Source organism: Neophocaena asiaeorientalis, unplaced genomic scaffold, assembly GCF_003031525.2.
Source record: "Neophocaena asiaeorientalis asiaeorientalis breed wild unplaced genomic scaffold, Neophocaena_asiaeorientalis_V1.1 scaffold429, whole genome shotgun sequence".
Taxonomy (NCBI): domain Eukaryota; kingdom Metazoa; phylum Chordata; class Mammalia; order Artiodactyla; family Phocoenidae; genus Neophocaena; species Neophocaena asiaeorientalis.
The window spans coordinates 3105787-3123325 of record NW_020173550.1 but is presented as its reverse complement, the minus strand read 5'-3'; the positions used below and the strand labels follow the sequence as shown (position 1 = coordinate 3123325).

At 54.0% G+C, this 17539-nt stretch overlaps 1 protein-coding gene across 3 annotated transcripts in view; it reads left to right on the top strand.

Annotated features, from left to right (window-relative positions):
- Positions 1-17539, top strand: part of PEBP4 (phosphatidylethanolamine binding protein 4) — a 253860-nt gene that overhangs the window by 44124 nt on the left and 192197 nt on the right. For all 3 annotated transcript variants that reach the window (XM_024747687.1, XM_024747686.1, XM_024747688.1), the window contains exons 2-3: positions 157-293; positions 5313-5439. In XM_024747687.1, coding sequence (XP_024603455.1) covers positions 175-293; positions 5313-5439 — 246 coding nt within the window. In that variant the 5' untranslated portion in view covers positions 157-174. The remainder of the gene's footprint in view (positions 1-156; positions 294-5312; positions 5440-17539) is intronic.

Genomic DNA, 17539 nt, shown 5'->3' with positions numbered 1-17539 from the left:
GCGGATTAGCTGCCGGAGCCCAGGCTGCGCCCACCTTTCTCCCTGCTGAGCAGAGGGCTCTGTCCCACCAGGTGGGTCCCCGGGGTTGGGGGCTGCAGGGTGGGAAGGGCGCCCCCTGCAGAGGGCCAGCAGCACTACGGGCTCCTTCCATTCCAGGTGCCCAAGAGCTGGACCATGAGGCTGGCCGTGGCAGCCCTGCTCCTGGGCCTCACGATGGTGGCCACCGGAGACGAGGGGGACAAGGACCCGTGCGTGTACGAGGCCCTGACTGACAACGACGCTGTCCTCTGCAAGTAAGGCTGGGAGGCCCCCCTACCCCAGAGGGCAGAGGGAGGAGGGCTCCAGGAACCGAGGGCCACTGCCTCACAAGGCGGCCTCTGTGGACAGGCAGAGCATGAGTCAGCCCTGGGGCCACCTGGCTGGAGGACAACACCCAGGGAAGGACTCTGAGACAGGCCCGGGCCGTCCGTCCAGCGGCCCGGACCGCCGGGCCCCGGGCCAGCTCCGGAGGGCCGTCCGTCCAGGATCGGGAGGGCACACGGACCTGGCCGGCTCCCCTTGGGGCCTCCACACCGGAGGGGCCCTGTGGAGCTGGCCTCACCCTCCCGGCTGGGAGCCCAAGAGAGACCATCCCTGCCTACAGCCTTGAAGGCTCCTTCCCCCCAAAAAAGTGGCATTTTAAAGAAAAGTGGCATTTGACACACGGTGTGTGATGGTACCCTCCCTGTGAGAGGTAGTTGTTTGCTTTTCTCTAACAAGGCCCCAGGAATGTCAGGACAGGTAGGAGTGTGGCCACTGGACGTCGTTCAAAGAAGAGGCTGGGCGTGGGAGGCTGGCTGTGTCCCTTCCAACGGTGCAAGCTTCTCCCCCTCTGCGTCAGAGGTCAGCTCTCTCCTCACCCACTGTGGGTCAGAAAAGCCAGTCTTCATTGTCCTGGAGTCATGGGCCATCCTGAGGGCTGCCCAGGCCACGTTGCTGCCAACACCCTCTGCCAGCCTGGTGGCCGAGGACACTGGCATCCCACTGAGGTCATCAGAGGTCAGAGCGGGTCAAGGACTCTCACTTCTTACTCTGTCTCCTTGAGTACATTTGAATTCTTACAGACATGACTTTTAGAAAGAAAACCTTTTTAAGTTTATCTAACTTAAAAAGTTAGATAGGGCTTCCCTGGTGGCACAGTGGTTGAGAGTCCGCCTGCCGATGCAGGGGACACGGGTTCATGCCCCGGTCCAGGAAGATCCCACATGCCGCGGAGCGGCTGGGCCCGTGAGCCCTGGCCGCTGAGCCTGCACGTCCGGAGCCTGTGCTCCGCAACGGGAGAGGCCACAGCAGTGAGAGGCCTGCGTACCACAAAAAAAAACCAAAACGTTAGATAGTTGAATTCCCCCCCACAAAAAATAGACACTGATTTTGTTCCTATCAATACATTTTTTAACTCTGGTGAAACAGTCCTGGGTGCAGTTTTGTGTGGGGCAGGAGGGAACGGCTGCCCCTGCTATGTGGGCACCAATGCTCTGGGTGCTCTGCTGAGTGGGACCTTCCCAGGGGCGGACAGGCCTTTCCCTCTGGCAGGCAAGTCAAACCCCGCAAGCTGGGGATGACAGCAGGCCCAGGGCAAGGCCAGGCCGGGCTATGATCACAGCCCCATACAGGGCGCCTCTGTATGTTCACTGTGGAACACGTAGAACGTGAGCACATGTGTACGCTCACTGGAGGAGACCAGCTTGCACCCCAGCTGCCCCAGGCTCGGCCCTGCAGACATCCACACACTCGCACCCTGGTGGCCTGTGTACTGTGGCACATGCGGGAGCTCTGGGGCACCTGCTACATGCCAGGAGTTCTGCTGGTGATTTTAAATCTTTGACTTATTTCATTGTTAACATAACCCACCAAGTAGGTGTTATCGTCTCCATTTTGAAGATGAGGAATCCCCAGAGATTAAATAACTTGCCCACAGTTCTCACACACCTGACAAGTGGCAGAGCTAGGATTCAACCCCCCTCATCTGGCTACACTCATGCTCTTTCCCCACCCACCTTTAGCTGCTGACCTTCATCCAGGGCCCAGATCATCTCAAGTAAAGGGGAGCTCTCTATCAGTCTATCTGGGCTGCTCTAACACAGTGCCACAGACTGGGTGGCTTATAAAGAACAGAAAATTATTTCCCAGCACTCTGGAGGTTGAGAAGTCCAAGATCGAGTTACCAGCAGATTCTGTGTCTGGTGAGAACCTGCTTCCTGACTCATAGATGGCCATCTTCTTGCTGTTTCCCACAGAGTGGAAGGGGTGAGCGAGCTCTCTGGGGACTCTTTTGTAAGGGTGCTAATCCCATTCATGAGGGTTCCACCCTCATGACCTAAGCACCTCCCAATGGCCCCACTTCCTAATTCCATCTCACTGGGGGCTGGGATTTCAACATAACGATTTTTCAGTCCATTGCAGGAGTCATTCTCAGGACTTCTTAGAAGACACCAGCAGATCCCCAGTTTGAGAAACATGGACTTACAGCACTAAGCCTGCATGCTAGGACGATGGCTTTTGATTGTAAATCATCATTGCACAAGGGAAGCTTTTGTTTGTAAAAGATCACCACTGAATGAGAACACATCAAGGACATATCAGACCCCAGAGGAGAGATCAGTATGCTGGAGCCCCCTCCCCAAGAGCCCTGCTCAACTCAGGCTTCTGACTCCACCAAGAGACTGCCCCCAGAAAAGCACCTCCTCTCACGGGTATTGTTAGAGTCTAATAGGGAATTCTTGAAGTTAGGACTCAATACCTAAAGATATTAATCTATAAGGGAGGAATTTTTTGTGCTGTGACAAGCAGTGGGGAAACATTGTTAAGAGAAGAGTTCTCCCAGAATAATACCTTACCCACTCCTGAGAAAGCCAGACTAGACTGACAAAAACTCGGAGAGTCAGAACCCCAGGCTCGGTCTCAGAAGTGAAAGAACCGTAGTCGTCCAACCCGGACCCAATGGGTGAATCTACTCAACACCCCTCTCCCTGCTGCCTCCGCACTGGTGGCCTCAGTGGTCTCTCCCAGGGACCAGGACCTGCCTCCCAAAGCCCTCTCTTCTGTGCTGAAAAGCTTCCCCCTCAGAGGGAACACCTTTATGTCAAGGCGGGGCTGCCTTTCTTTCACTTCACCCCATTCTTCCTAGTTTTGCCCCCAGGCGCTGCATAGAACAAATCTACTCTCTGTCCCTCTGGAGGGTCCTTCAGCTGTTCGGACACAGATGTCACGCCCCCTCTGTGAAGGCTGCCTTCCCTCCACGGGCCTTTTGGTCTCCCTCGCTTTGGGGCAGGTGGGATTCAGAGCTTTTTTCATACCTGATCTGGTTCTTACAATGCTGAAGGGACTTCTGTGACCATCCAGTCCCAGGGAAGTGCAGACAAGACTATGCAGCCCTTCTCTGTTGCCTACAGCACAATACCCCAAACCTAGCAGCAGCACACATTTATCGCCTCGGTTTCTCTGCGCGTGGCCCAGCTGGGCACCTCTGGCCCGGGCTCTCAGGAGGCTGCAGTCCAGCTGTTGGCTGGGGCTACAGTCTCATCTGAAGGATGTGACTTGCAGGCAACATGTGGGCTTCCATCCCTGGGCAGGCAGCGCTCCGTGGGTATGACGGGGACCTGGGGTGGGGGTACAGACGTCACTCCTGGTCCCCTGGCATGTGCCCTATGAAGGCACTCTCTGGGGCTTTAGGCCCACTCACCAAATGTCAACTCGGTGATTTTGCTTAACTGTTTTAACACTTGCAGCAGTTCTACTGGGATCAAAAGAGGAGACACTTTTGTTCCCTGGGGAAGGCCCCCTCTGGTCCTCAGTTTCCCTCCTCCCCACCCCTTGCCTCTCCCAGTTCCGGGCTGTGGGCTGAATCTCCATCTCTCTGCCAGTAGAGGGTCCCCTCTCTCAGCCTCGGATCTCAATAGCTGCAGTGGCAGGGAACTGTGGCAGAAACAACCCAAAAAGTCCTTAAAATGCTGCCGTGATGAGAAATGAAAATCCATCCTCTAAAACTTCTTTAGAAGCTATTAAAACGATGCCATTGGAAAGGCGCTACTGTAAACTTGCAAGGAGTTAAACTGGCTTCAGTGAATAGTCCCGCTTCAAGGGGCCTGAGTCCTGGCCTTGGGGGTGCCGGCCTGAGGAAGTATCCTGTGTCTGCAGACCTGGGCTACCTCTGCCCAAGGCAGGACCTCAGGATCCACTGGAAGGGATGGGGTGGTGGGAGGGGGAGTGTGGGACTCTCCAGCGGGAAGTGATCCCTGTACTTCTCCCGGGTCCTGACCTCAGGAGCTCCCCTCCAGATCTACTCCCCCAGTGACATTCTCAGGGGTCCCCTTCAGGCATCACCCCCAGCAGGAAACGTGGCCAGCTCCGGGTGACCACCGTGGAGCTGGTCTGCCATGCTGGGCTTTTGGAAAGGCTGAGTGAATCATCTCAACCAAATGACCCCAGGCCTTGGTGATAAAACGTGACAGTAGGATAGGGAAGAAGGGCAAGCAAAAAAAAAACACAAAAAGTTGACACAGAGATGTTTTTCCTGTATCTGTTTGAAAGCCTGGCTTCCATCCCTGAGTTTCAAATACAAGTGAGCCCTTAAGTCTAACCCTGGTGAAGGTGTGGGATCAGCCTGCACGGCAAGCCCAGTTCTCAGGGCACTTGTGCAGTTCAGAGCTTCCCAGGGAGAAAGTAGATAAATGGATGCTCACCACAGACTTAGTGACTAGATGTTTTACCCCATGAGAGATATTTGCATTTTGAAAGCACAGTGAATGGCAGATTGAGAGCCTAGGGTAGGGGCAATGCATCACCCAAAGAAGTGGGTTATTTAATTACTGGTGGGATTTGCAGGTATGGAGAGGGTCTTGATTATTTAGGGACCAGAGAAGTCTGTGCCCATGAAGAAGCCTGTGCTAACTTGCTAAACCTTTCTTTATGTAATAAGAACATTCCAGAAAAGCAATGTGAATATATTGTTCTTACACACCCAGTCCTACTTTAAAGACACTGACCAGGTTTGCCTCTGGATGTATATATTTTTTGAGAAGTAAACACTGACAGTGATGAATACTTTCTGACCCCTGATAACCTGCCAGGCTCTGTTGTAAACACGAATCGCCATTTTACTCCTCTTAGCGACCCTACAAATAGGTATTATTAGTGTCCCCATTTTACAGGTAGAGAAGCTGAGGCACAAGTGGTCAAGTAACTCTTAGGCTACAGAGGTCAGACTGAAGCCTTACGCACCCAGGGCTCCCCTAAGATCCTGACATGGGCCAACCAGCTCCCTCTCTCCATAGGGGCCTTAAGGTTTTCTACCCAGAGTTGGGGAACCTCGGCTGCATGGTTGTTCCGGAATGCAACAACTACAGACAGAAGATCACCTACTGGACCGAGCCGATCGTCAAGTTCCCTGGGGCCTTGGACGTGAGTGAGCCAGCCTGGCTGGATGCGAGGGTCATGGGTCTCGAGTTCCCTCTGGGTTTGCTCATCTGGGTGACGTGAAGCCACGTGCAGAGCCAGCTGGGTTGGCTTTGGTGGTACCAGATGGCCGTTGCCATAAGCACGGGCCTTCTTTAGAGCAGCCCCGCCGCCTTGGAGGAGGTTGAGGTGGGTAGGAAGGCTGCGGGCGGGAGCTTTGGTGGGGCTCAGGGGCCGCTCCGCCGGGGCCTCTCCCTCTCCTGGGCCCCCGAGCCTGGCTCCTCAGTCAACGTGGCGACCAGCCAGGGTGTGCTTTGGAGTCGGCAGGGAGAAGGAGGAGAGAGGGGCTTGTGGGGAGCTGCTTCTCAGGGTGCAGAGTGGCTGGGCTTTCAGAGTGATCTGGATGGGGAGGGACCTGGCTCTTAACGGGCAGCGCCTCTCACGTAGGTTAAACAAGCAGAGGTCAGTGCCCTTGACTCTCGGGCATTGCAATATGACAGTCGCTCAGAAGTTTGCCCCGAGGTGTAGGAAATAAAAAATAGAAACATTTTAAGAATTGTAAATAACTCTTCCTTTTGCTGGGAGATGATTGGCACCATCTTGTTCTGGAAGCTTCCCTTGGCTTGGGGATGCGATAAACCTGGGGAAGGGCGCTGGGGAGTGGGAAACGGGGCTGCAGCTGCTGGGAAAGCTGCTCCAGTGTCCTGGTCAATGTCTCTTTCTTCCTTGACTCTAGGCTGAGCCCCCAAAGTGTCAGGGGTGGAGGGTGACCCTCACTTTGTCTGCGTGTTTTAGTCAGAGGTGCCAGTGTCAACCTAGGCACAAGGACTGTGATGTGTCCAGGACTCGGGCCACGAAGGCGTGGAGACAGAAGGGTCATGGTCTGGATGTGACCACATGGGCACTGCGGTCAGCTTTCTGGTCCCCTGTGTTCACCGTGGCAGGGAGAGTCCACAGAGGGCTCCTCCCTTCTGTTGGCCCAGCCTGGGGGCTGTCAACACAGGTATACCTAGATAACAGGCTCTAGGGTGGGGAGCTGCACAGACTACTAGGAAGCAGAGGGGAAGATTTTTCTTTCTTCTTTTTTTTTTTTTTTTTTGGTGAAGATTTTTCTTTCTTCTTTTTTTTTTTTTCTCTGGCAGCACCTCAGGGCTTGCAGGATCTTGTTTCTCCGACCAGGGATCAACCCCGGGGCCCCAGCAGTGAGAGTGCGGAGTCCTAACCTCTGGACTGCCAGGGAATGCCCGAGATTTTTCTTTCTTTAACTGCCTTTCACTATCAGGGAACAAATAAGTGGCGATATGTCTCAATTTATGAGGCTGAGAACATGAAGAACATGAATAGCCTTTGACAGGCTATTGTGTTTGTCACCGTGACAAACATCCTTTCCTCTGGGAGGCTAAAAGCAAGCAAGTCATGAAGAGGCCTTCTGGGTGTCCTCTCCCTCAATCCTCCCAAGCCTGGCACACATGCACACGCATGCACATGCACGCGCACACACGCACACGTCAGCCCTCCCCACCGGAAACCCTTGGGCTGGGTCACACCCCTGGACAGGCAGGACACGCAGAGGAAACGTAAGCCTCGGTGATTGTAACTCAGGACAGGAGCAGGGCAGGAGCCTAATCCTCTAGGGAAGAGTATAACGCTGTCCCATGGGACAAGACTCTCGCCTTCACCCTTAATTCACTTGTTCTTAAGGAGTGAAGAGTTTGGACCAAATACTTTCACAGTCCAATGACTGTCCCAAGAGGGAGTCTAAGCCAAGAGCGCCATCCCATGTGATATTGCTACAGATGTCCACTAGATGGCAGTGTAGACTTTCCTGAGTACCTGGTGCCCTTAAGAGAGACGTTTAAAGCCAGTTTGGGAAGCTTTTGCATTTGATCCGGTCTAGTTGGTACTGATTGTCCTGGGGTATGGACACAAAACGCAGAGAAGATATCACCCCCTCCAGATCCTGAAATCTCCTATCCTGTCTCAGCTCAGAGGTGGGGCAGGGGAGAAAACCTGGAGATTTATGAAGGATGCAGAGCTGAGGTTAAGAAATCCAAGGAGGGCAGAGATTTCACAAAGGACGGCTTGGTCAGAGCGGTGGAAAGAAAGAAAAAGTCGTATTCTACTGCTATAGAACTAAAGTTTATGGAAATTTGCCCTTTGAGAAGGCAGGTTCAGCTAGAGTATCAAAAGCTTCCATTTATCGTGTGGTACTTACTTGATGTTGGAGACTATTCATGTGTCGTTTCATTTTATGTGCTCATCAAGTTAAGTATTTCTTTAGTCAAGACTGTTAGTAGCAAGTGACAAAAATCAACTCAAACTGGCTTGTGCCAAAAAAGAGGGAAGGTATTACTGGTTCACAAACTGAAAACTCCAGGGAATACTTCAGGCATGGCTGGATCCAGGTGCTCAAACAATGTCACCAGGAATCTATCTGTCCCTTTTCTCTACTTTTTTTCTGTGCTCGTTTTTTATGTAAATAGACTCTTTCCTTGTGGTGCCAAAGATGACCTCATCATCTTCAGAGTTATGTTTTACTAGTTTATTAACCCACTGGCAATAGATTGACCCCATCCAACCATTAAAGGTCCCAAGACTTGTCCTGTTTGGATTACATGACCATCCCTGACCCAAACAGTGATGCTGGGCAGCCCCACTTAATCTACAAGGGCTGAGAGCAGAAGAGGATGGTTCCCCCAAAGGAGAATCAAGGTGCAGGTTATCAGAAGGGGGAAAGGATGTTGGGTAGGAAAAACAAGAGAAGGTGCAGGGCCCCTCAAAAGTGGGGGCGGGGGAGCCTGAGTCCTTAGTAACAGAGAAGAAAATGAAGGCATTTCCTCTGGGACAGGGCCTGATGGAAAAAGCAAGAGGTTGGTGACTGGCTATGTGGGGACAGTGCCTTGCTTCAAAGGGGATTAAAACAATGCCACCAAAGCAGCAGCTGCCAGTGGACATGCCCAGGGAGCCCCCCCACCGAGCAAGCCCCGAAGCCCTGGAAGGAGGGGCCCAGAGGTCAGGGGACAGCGTCTCTGTGCCCAGCAGGGGTCTTCCTGCCTGCACACCATTGCTCAGGCCACTTCCCAGACTTGGACCCTGTACTCTGGGACACCCTGCCCCTACCAAGATGCTTCCTCCTCCAAGAAGCCTTCCCTGACTGCCTCCCTCTGGGTCCCACCCCCATCTCAGTCAGGTCTCTTCTTTCTCCAAGCGTTTTTCCCCGACTCTCCAAACCCAGTGTTTACTTGCCTCTGTCTCATGTTGCTTATTCATATCTCCCATAGCGTCAACCAGTTTATAAGCTCTAGGAAAGCAAGACCATGTGTTGTATTTCTTTGAACCACCCACAGTCCCTACCAGCATCGCAGACCCCGTGTTGGCTGACTGGGTGGCCAGGTGGCCGAATGAATGAATGAAGGAGTGCACGAACGGCAGGTGGACGGACGCCTCCTGGAGGGGGAGCTCTGAGGTGTGTGAGCCCAGTGGTTTGCACCTTAAGCTGCTGGGTGTCCTGGCGCCTCTGCAGAACGCCGGGTCAGCACTAGTCTCTCCTCCGCCAGGGTGGATGGGGTCTGGGGTGGGTAGGAGGAAGCAGAGAGAGAAGAGGAAGTCAGGTGGACTCCCGAGAAGGCAAAATAGTGCAGGAAAATGTGGATGGTCCTGGTGCCGACAGCCGCTGAGGGCTGAGAGAGGTGCTGAGGTAAGAGGAAGCTCTTCTCCCCTGGTGCTGTGACAAACATTAAGAGGCAAACATCTCAAAACGCACCCCTTCTCAAGCCAGTGAAGACTGAAAGGCCCTCGAGAAGCTTCTTAACTGGGGCTTATTCTTCACCTTGAATTTAACCCGCTGGAATCCTTTTGAAGGGAAGAAATTGCTGTTACGTGGGGAACGTGCATTGCATTAGAAGGAAGGAACGCAGACCACAGCTGTCCTTCCTGCGGTCCCTCGGCTTTCCAGTCAGACTCGGCTCAGCCCTATTCTCCTCCCCAGAAAGCTGGTGACCCTGAGTGTCCTCCTCCCGGGCTGGGCAGGCACGTCCCCATGTCACCCTGGGCCTGCAGCATCTCTGTGGCTGCCTTTTGGGGACCACCTCCCTGCCCTTGGCAGCCCAAGGTAGAGACACAAGGCTGGGCACAAATCTTATAGAGCCCTGGAAATCTGGAGACGTCCACGTGTGGTAGAGTCACAGACGCTTCTCGATGAAAGAGACCTCGGAGCTCCCCGGCCCACCTCCCATCCTTCTTTTTACGCACAGAGAGAAAAATGGGAGCTGCTGCTGTCACGAAATAGTTAGCAGAGGCAGGACACAGGGTGCCGACACGCAGGGTAGTTCTGGTCAGAGCAGCCCCTGATGGGTGAAGCAGGCCCACCCGGCTCGTTCAGGAAAAGATGCCGAGAGGGAGCGTGTACACGCGCTGGGGCAGCTAAGTGCACTTGCTCCTGGGACAGCCGCCGACACGCAATTTGGTGCTGGGGATGTGAAATGATTCACTAACAAATGCTGATGGAACACACAGGCACCCTCTTAGTGCTGGAGATTCAAAGATAAAGGGCACCGTCACGGAGCTCCCAAGTCTAAGGTGGGGAGACAGACAGGTGGACAGATAGCAGGGACGCGGTGTCAGTGCTTCAGGACAGGAACCTCAGGTACCACGAGGGCCAGGAGCGGCCTCCAGGAGGGGGTGACCCCAAGCTGACCTGTGCTCGTGACTAGGCAGGGGATAGACAGGGGAGCAGGGCTGTCCAGGTGTGGAATGAGGCTCCAGAGAGGGCAGGACCATGCTCTGAGGGGCCACAGATGCTGGTTCGTGGGCCCTGGCGTGGAGTCTGAATTTTATTGTGAAGCCAGACTGGGGAAGGGGCGTCACCGTTCAATTTTTAGACTGGTGGATGTGATCAGATTAGCAATTCAGGAAGGTCACTTGGGTAGGTCACTGAGGTGCAGGTGGGAGGATGGAAGAAAGGTGAGGCTGGAGTCAGGAAGAGCACCTGCTGAAACAGAAGGGCGATGGCATGGACCGGGGCCTGAGCTTGAGGGTGTAAAGGAGGTCGAATCCATGGAGCTTGGTGACTGTGGAGGAACGGGGATTGCAGGGAAGGAGAGAGTTGGGATGACCCTTGGGTTTCTGCGGCAGGCAGGTGGGTGGCTAAGGGTTAAGCTGAGCATGTAATTCATCCACTGAAACGACGTTTTTGAGAGTGAACGGGGAGGTGCTGTTAATAATCGGGACGAAGGATGTGATTGGGAACTCTCCCTCATACTGGTGCTGTCCCCAAGCAAGGGACACAGGAGAAGGCCTGGATCTACAGGGACCACGGGCAGCGGCAGCAGCTTTGCATCTCTGAATCTGAGGCCCCTACGTGCACCCAGTACGCGGATCAACAGCCTGATGCTGGGAAGAAAAGGCAGGGCTGGAGGCCTAGCTTTGGCATCCAGGGGTTGGGGGTGGGGGGGTGGATTCTTCAAGGTAGCCAGGCTCCTTGGGGAGAAGATACGGAGAGGCCAGAATCGGCCAGCCCACAGAGGTCGGGTCAGAGAGGCAAGGGAGAGGCTGCTGCAGGGCCGGGCTGGGGAAGAGCCGTCGGATTTGCCAAATTCCCTGGCGCTGCTCTCGAGCGAGGGGGAGAGGAGTTTCAGGACAGTGAGCCTGGGAAAAAGGTAAAGTCAGGACACGGTAAGGAGTTTACTGGCGGGGGTTCACCAACGTGCTAGTGAGGCTTTAGGGAAGAACTGACGAGGTGTAACTGTAACCCAGTGCCTGGCAGTGGACAGGAGCATAATAAATGGTACAGGTTGTCATATGATAAGAGGCTGCTTTGTAGTCTGAAGGGCAAAAGACACAGAAGAAGGGTTTGGGCTTCTGGAGGCTCTGGAAGGAGCCAGTGCGGTGGTACCAGAGACGGGGGCTGACAGGTGGAGCCAGGCCAGGAAGGCAGGTGAGGAGAGCACCCCGCACCCAGGCAAGGACGCATGCGTGGAAGAGAGCCCGCTCCCATGTCATTTTAACCTTCCTCCTCCGTCAAAGGCTGCTAAAATCACCCAGCTGTGTCCCACCCCAGCCCAGGCCAGTCCACCATCTGTTATGGGGGCACCTCCAGCCACAACAGGACCAGGTAGGAGAGGAGTGATGCTTATCACCACCTCTAGCCTTTGCAGACAGATTTTGAGGCCGTAGAGAAACTTCCCATCCAGGATTTCACACAGTCCTCCTAGCAACGTTGGGAGCTAGGCAAAGTAGGGATTATCCCCACAACTACAGGACTGGGGATGCTGTCCAAGGTCAAGGTCACACTCACCCAAGCTGGGGAGTGGAAGAACCAGCCCTAGATGGCAGGTCTCCTGCCTTCCAGTTTCGCTGCTCTTTCACCTTCGAAATGTTGCCTCTCCAATTTACCCCAGCTCCTGGAGAATTGGCCCCGATGTCCAGACTCGGGGTGTCATGCATGTATCCGTTCCCTGGTGCAGATCCTGTCCCTCTACCGGACACTGTCACAGGAGCCAGGGACACACACAAAAACAAATCCCCACCCTGCCCACGAAGGGCCTCTCGTAATGGTGAGAACGCGAGTCGCTGTCATTGTTAAGAGGATGACGGGAGAAGCGCTTGTGTGGCTAATGTTTTGCTCCCAGGTGCCTTCGTGAGGGAGCTTCCTGGCCTTGATGTTCAGTTCCAGTCCTCTGTATCCCCCGCCACCTTTCCTGTCGTTATACCCTCTGCTCCAGGGTTTACAGAACCTCTGGTCAGACCTTTCAATAAAGCCACCTGTTCCCAGTCTACAGGGATGTTCCTCAGAGCACAGGCAAAAAGGGCGTTTGTTCAGTAATTGTTCGGTGATGTCGGCTGAGGGCTTCCAGTCAAGTGCTGGGGAAATGGGTTCCAGATGTTTTTCAGATCAAATAATGTTTCTTTGAAAAAACTTTGTGGGCTGTTCCACCGAGGGGGCAGATGGGGCCTGAAAGGCAAGTCCAGTAGGTTTGCATCCTGGTTTAAAGAAAAAAGGTCATTCCGCCAGTGTGTGTTTTGGAGGGGTGGAGCGGGGGTTGCCGTATGATTGGGGTCTGTCCCCGGCGGTCTGCTGGGAACGTGAGCAGAGGCTTCTTGGATTTTAGGTAGCTGCCCGGCCTTGATCGGAGCCGTTTAGAGGGACAAACACTTGAACTTTGAATACGGCAGCGACTCCTTATTTTTTTTTTTTAACAATTTTATTGATTGATTGATTGGCTGTGTTAGGTCTTCATTGCGGTGCGCGGGCTTCTCATTGTGGTGGCTTCTCTTGTTGCGGAGCACGGGCTCTAGAGCACGCAGGCTTCAGCAGATGCCGCGCGTGAGCTCAGTAGTTGTGGCTCGTGGGCTCTAGGGCGCAGGCTCAGTAGCTGTGGCTCATGGGCCCAGCCGCTCCGTGGCATACGGGATCTTCCCGGACCAGGGCACGAACCCGTGTCCCCTGCATTGGCAGGCGGATTCTTAACCACTGCGCCACCAGGGAAGCCCTGCAGCGACTTCTTGCCTCCTCTGGCTGGAGTTCTGGGAAAGCCTGTGAGGAATTTTAAATGAGTAATAATGTCCTTTATTGTTTGTTAACACTTGAGGACTTGGGGGTGAGCGGGGAGAGGAGGAGGTGGGGAGGGCCTCTGCTGGCAGAGCAGCTGCTGGGACAAGGTACCCACTGCAGTCTGAGCCCTCCTGGGGGCAAGGGCTGGGGTAGGGGCTGGGGGCTGGCGGGGCAGTTGTCATGCCTTCTGGACTTTGAGGGTCTCTCTCCATCACCAGGGAACTCCTGACGCCCCGCCAGCACGCAGCTTTTTTTAGAGCCCATCTGGCCGCTAACCATGACCACATGGGACTGGCAGAGTGAGCGTGGTTGTCTCTGCTTTACAGATGCAGAAACAACAGCTCAAGGGAAATTATATGTCTGTTTCATTTTTAATACTTTATTTTTTAGAGCAGTTTTAGGTTCACAGCAAAAGTGAGTGGAAATTACAGAGACTTCCCCCAGAAAGCCTCGCCTACTATCAACATCCCCCGTCAGAGTGGTACCTTTGTTACAACTGATGAACCTACGCTGATACATCATGATCACCCAACGTCCATAGTTTACATTAGGGTTCATTCTTGGTATTGGACATTCTATGGGTTGGACAAATGTATAACAACAAGTATCCACCATTACAGCATCATATAGAGTGTTTTCACTGCCCTAAAAATCCCCCACGCTCTGCCTTTTCATCCCACCCTCTTCCCTAACCCCTGGTAGCCACTGACCTTTTTATTGTCTGCCTATTCCAGAATGTCATATAGTTGGAATCACACAGTATGTAGGCTTTTGGGATTAATAGCCTAGGCTACCACCTGGGGCTCCAGTTCTAGCACCTTCTTCACCGTGCAAGGTTTGGTAACGCTGTCTATCTTTCCCCAAGCCAGTGGCCAGTTGTCCTGTGGCTTAGCTTCCCTTCTGGGAATTCTGCTTTTCTTAACTGGATGCTTAGGAGCGGACAGAACCCACCTACGCCTGCCCGTGGTGTCAATTTCAGCGTTCTCACCACTTGTTTTCTTGTCCGTCTCTCCAGCTACAAGGTAAACTCCCTGCGGGCAGAGACCTTTGTATGCTTGAGAGACAGGCAAGAAAATACAGGCAACTCCCTGGGCATGAGATTCATGCTCCGATGTGGAGCTAAGTGCAGGGTGCTGGGGGCAGGGTTGTCTCTCAGTAACAAGAATGTGTTACAATTTTCAAAGCCCCTTCCCTGTCCTGAAGGTCCTTATCTCTGATCAGTCCTGAGAGGTGGGCCAGGCAGGGGTCTCTGCCCACGGTGGGGAGCCCGAGGCCTCATTTGAGTATCATCACAACCTTGTGGACATCGGTTTGCTCTCACACACAGAGATGTTAAGTGATGAGACCAGAGCTCGGATGCTCTGGCCCCTGTACCGTGCTCTTTCCCGTGCCCCCTCCATCCCGATGGTCCCGAGTATACAGTCCGTCTTGACATTTACTGACCGTCTTCCACGCAGCCAGACTGTGTGCTGAGTGCTTTATGGACATTATCACACTAAAACCTTACAACTACCAGCACAGTGGGGATAATTACCTTCATTTTACAGGTCAGGAAACTGAGGCCCAGAAAGATTCCATAGCTCATGAGCAGCAGTCAGGATTTTAACCCAGGTCTGTGTGGGTTCCAAAGCTCGTACCCTGACCGTACCACAGCACCGCCACCTAAGTTGTAGAGGGCAACCTGCAGTGCACCCCAAATGGCCTGAGCTGTTTCCCGACTGCCAACAGGCTCCAGGTCCGGGAAGAAGCCAGTTCCTAAACCAACACAGGGAAGAAGTGGGTTGCGGAGTTCCTCTTGTTCATCAGCCCTCATGGGCTGATGGAGACCCAGCAATGTCAAGTGACTTAGCAAAGGGACAGGTTGGGGGGTGGGGGCGTGCAGAAGTGTGAACAAATCAGGGCCCATTTCCTCCCCACCTGCAGGTCTGTACCACTAATCCAAGGTAGAGTCAGGAGAATCCATCGGACGTTCTAATTGCTGGCCACGTCGGGAATGCAGAGATCCTTGACGCGCCCTTAGAGGCAGGCGACGCCCGGAGGGCCAGGAGGGAGCAGGGCCAGGCCCGGCTGGTAGGCGTGGCTCTCCAGGCCCAGCTGGCTGGAAGGCGATGGCCTCCTCTACCTCCTGGAGCTGCAATTGCAAGAGCCGACACCAGGGGGAGATAGGCAACCGTCATCCTGCCCCGTCGGGGTGAGCGGGCTGGGTGGCCAGGGTCTCGGACACAGGAAGGCAATGGCCAGGGCTGTGGGACGGTGAAGACCTGCCTGGTAATGGAGAAACAGAGGGTCCCTGACTTGGGTTGAGTGTGCACGTCTCTGCACCCCTTGCTCACCTCTCCTTTGCCAGCTGGCTGTGGAAATGCCCTTCTATTCAAATACAAATATGCCTGGACTGGAATTCCTTACACTAGGGGCCATGAACTTGAAATGCCCTTAGGGGCCAGGCCCCTACTGAGGTGGGTGAAACAGCTGCTTAGAAGGCAAGGAGGAGGGCACAGGCAGACCTGCACGCAGAGAATGCCCCTCACATCCCACCTGGTAGTAAAAAGTTGTTTTAAATCGTGTTGGTGGCCCTCTGTTCATCCCGTTTTGCTGGCCTGCAGACTTGACCCGCGGAGTAGGAAGAGTCTGGCGGGACTGGAAGCTGCTGGGTGTGGGAGCTGACTCCCTGGTTCACAGATGCCCGGAGCCCCGAGGGCTGGTATGAGAAGCATCCAGGGCTCTGGCTTTGCACAGACCTTGTCTTACATCCTAGTTGATTGCTCATAACGCCGTGACCTTGAGCAAGTTACTTCTTCTCTCTGAGATTCCTTTTCCTCACCTTAAAATGGGTGTAAGATCCATTTCTGGTAATATGAGCGATCCGTCATCAATCCTAAGCTTCCCTATTTATTTATTTATTTATTTTTGGCTGCGTTGGGTCTTCGTTGCTGCGCACTGGCTTTCTCTAGTTGCGGCAAGCGGGGGCTACTCTTCGTTGTGGTGCTCTAGGCACACGGGCTTCAGTAGTTGTGGCTCGGGGGCTGTAGAGCACAGGCTCAGTAGTTGTGGCGCCCGGGCTTAGTTGCTCTGTGGCATGTGCGATCTTCCTGGACCGGGGCTCGAACCCGTGTCCCCCGCATTGGCAGGCGGATTCTTCACCACTGTGCCACCAGGGAAGTCCCAATCCTAAACTTTCTTGGCCCATCAGCAGCATTTGGTCTGGCTGGTCTCCTCCTCCTCGTGGTTTCTGGGACCCACACACTCCAGATCTGCCTTCTCCATTTCTAGTTCTTCACTTCTCGGTCCCCTCTGCTGGGTTCTCCTCCCGCCAGCCTCTCCATGCAGGATACCCCAGGCCTCAGGGTTTGGTCTTCTTGTCATCTTTATCTACACTTTCCCCCTCTGTGGTCTCATCCAGTGTCATGACTGTAAAATGTCATCTGTATGTATGCTGTCCTACTCACATGGCCACTGGGGTGACTGATGGACATGCTCACAGGCAACACGTCCAACCCCAGTGCCCAGTCTCTACCCTCCCACAAACCCACACCATCTGCCGTCTTCCCCATCTCGGCGAAGCGCTGCCCCAGCCTCCCAGCTGTGTCGGCCAGACATCCTGGCGTCATCAGTGACTGCTTCTTCTCTCCCACCATACATCCAACCCACCAGGGAACGCTCTTGTCTTCACTTTCAGAATCTATCCGGTCGCCGACCACTTCTCTCCTCCACCGTTAACATCCTGGCCAGAGCCACCTCCTTCTACCTGGATTATTGCAACAGCCTCGTAACTGGTCTCCAACCCACCACACCTGCCCCAAATGCCCAGCGTACCCTCAACAGAGCAACCAGAGCGAGCCTTTACATCTCCAGTTCAGATCAGTTCACTCCTCTGCTCAAAATCCTTCCATTTCTCCTTAGGTCACCAGAGTGAGAGCCAAAGAGCTCACAGTGGCTTACAAGACCCCATATGACCTGGCCCATTGTCACCCCTCTGACCTCGATCCTGTCATTTTTGCTTTGCTCACTGGCTCCAGGCCTCCTGGCATCCCATCTGCCCTTTTTTTTTAAAATGAATTTATTTTTTTAATTTATTTAATTTTGGCTGCGTTGGGTCTTCATCGCTGCGCACAGGCTTTCTCTAGTTGCAGCGAGCGGGGGCTACTCTTCATTGCTGTGCTCAGGCTTCTCTTGTTGTGAAGCACGGGCTCTCGGTGCATGGGCTTCAGTAGTTGTGGCACACGGGCTCAGTAGTTGTGGCTTGCGGGCTTAGTTGCTCAGCGGCATGTGGGATCTTCCCGGACCAGGACTCAAACCTGTGTCCCCTGCCTTGGCAGGCGGATTCTTAACCACTGCGCCACCAGGAAAGCCCTTCCTTCTTGACCACAGCAGCTATGCTTGAGGGCCTCTGCATGGTGGTTCCCTCTGCTGGAGTCTGTCCTCCCCTCACATAGTCATGGGGCACATCCTCACCTCCTTCCAGCTCTGCTTAAATGTCATCTTCTCAAGGAGGCCTCCCCAACCCCGGCCCCGGCACCCCGAGCCTCCTTATCCCTCTCTACTTCTTTCCATCGT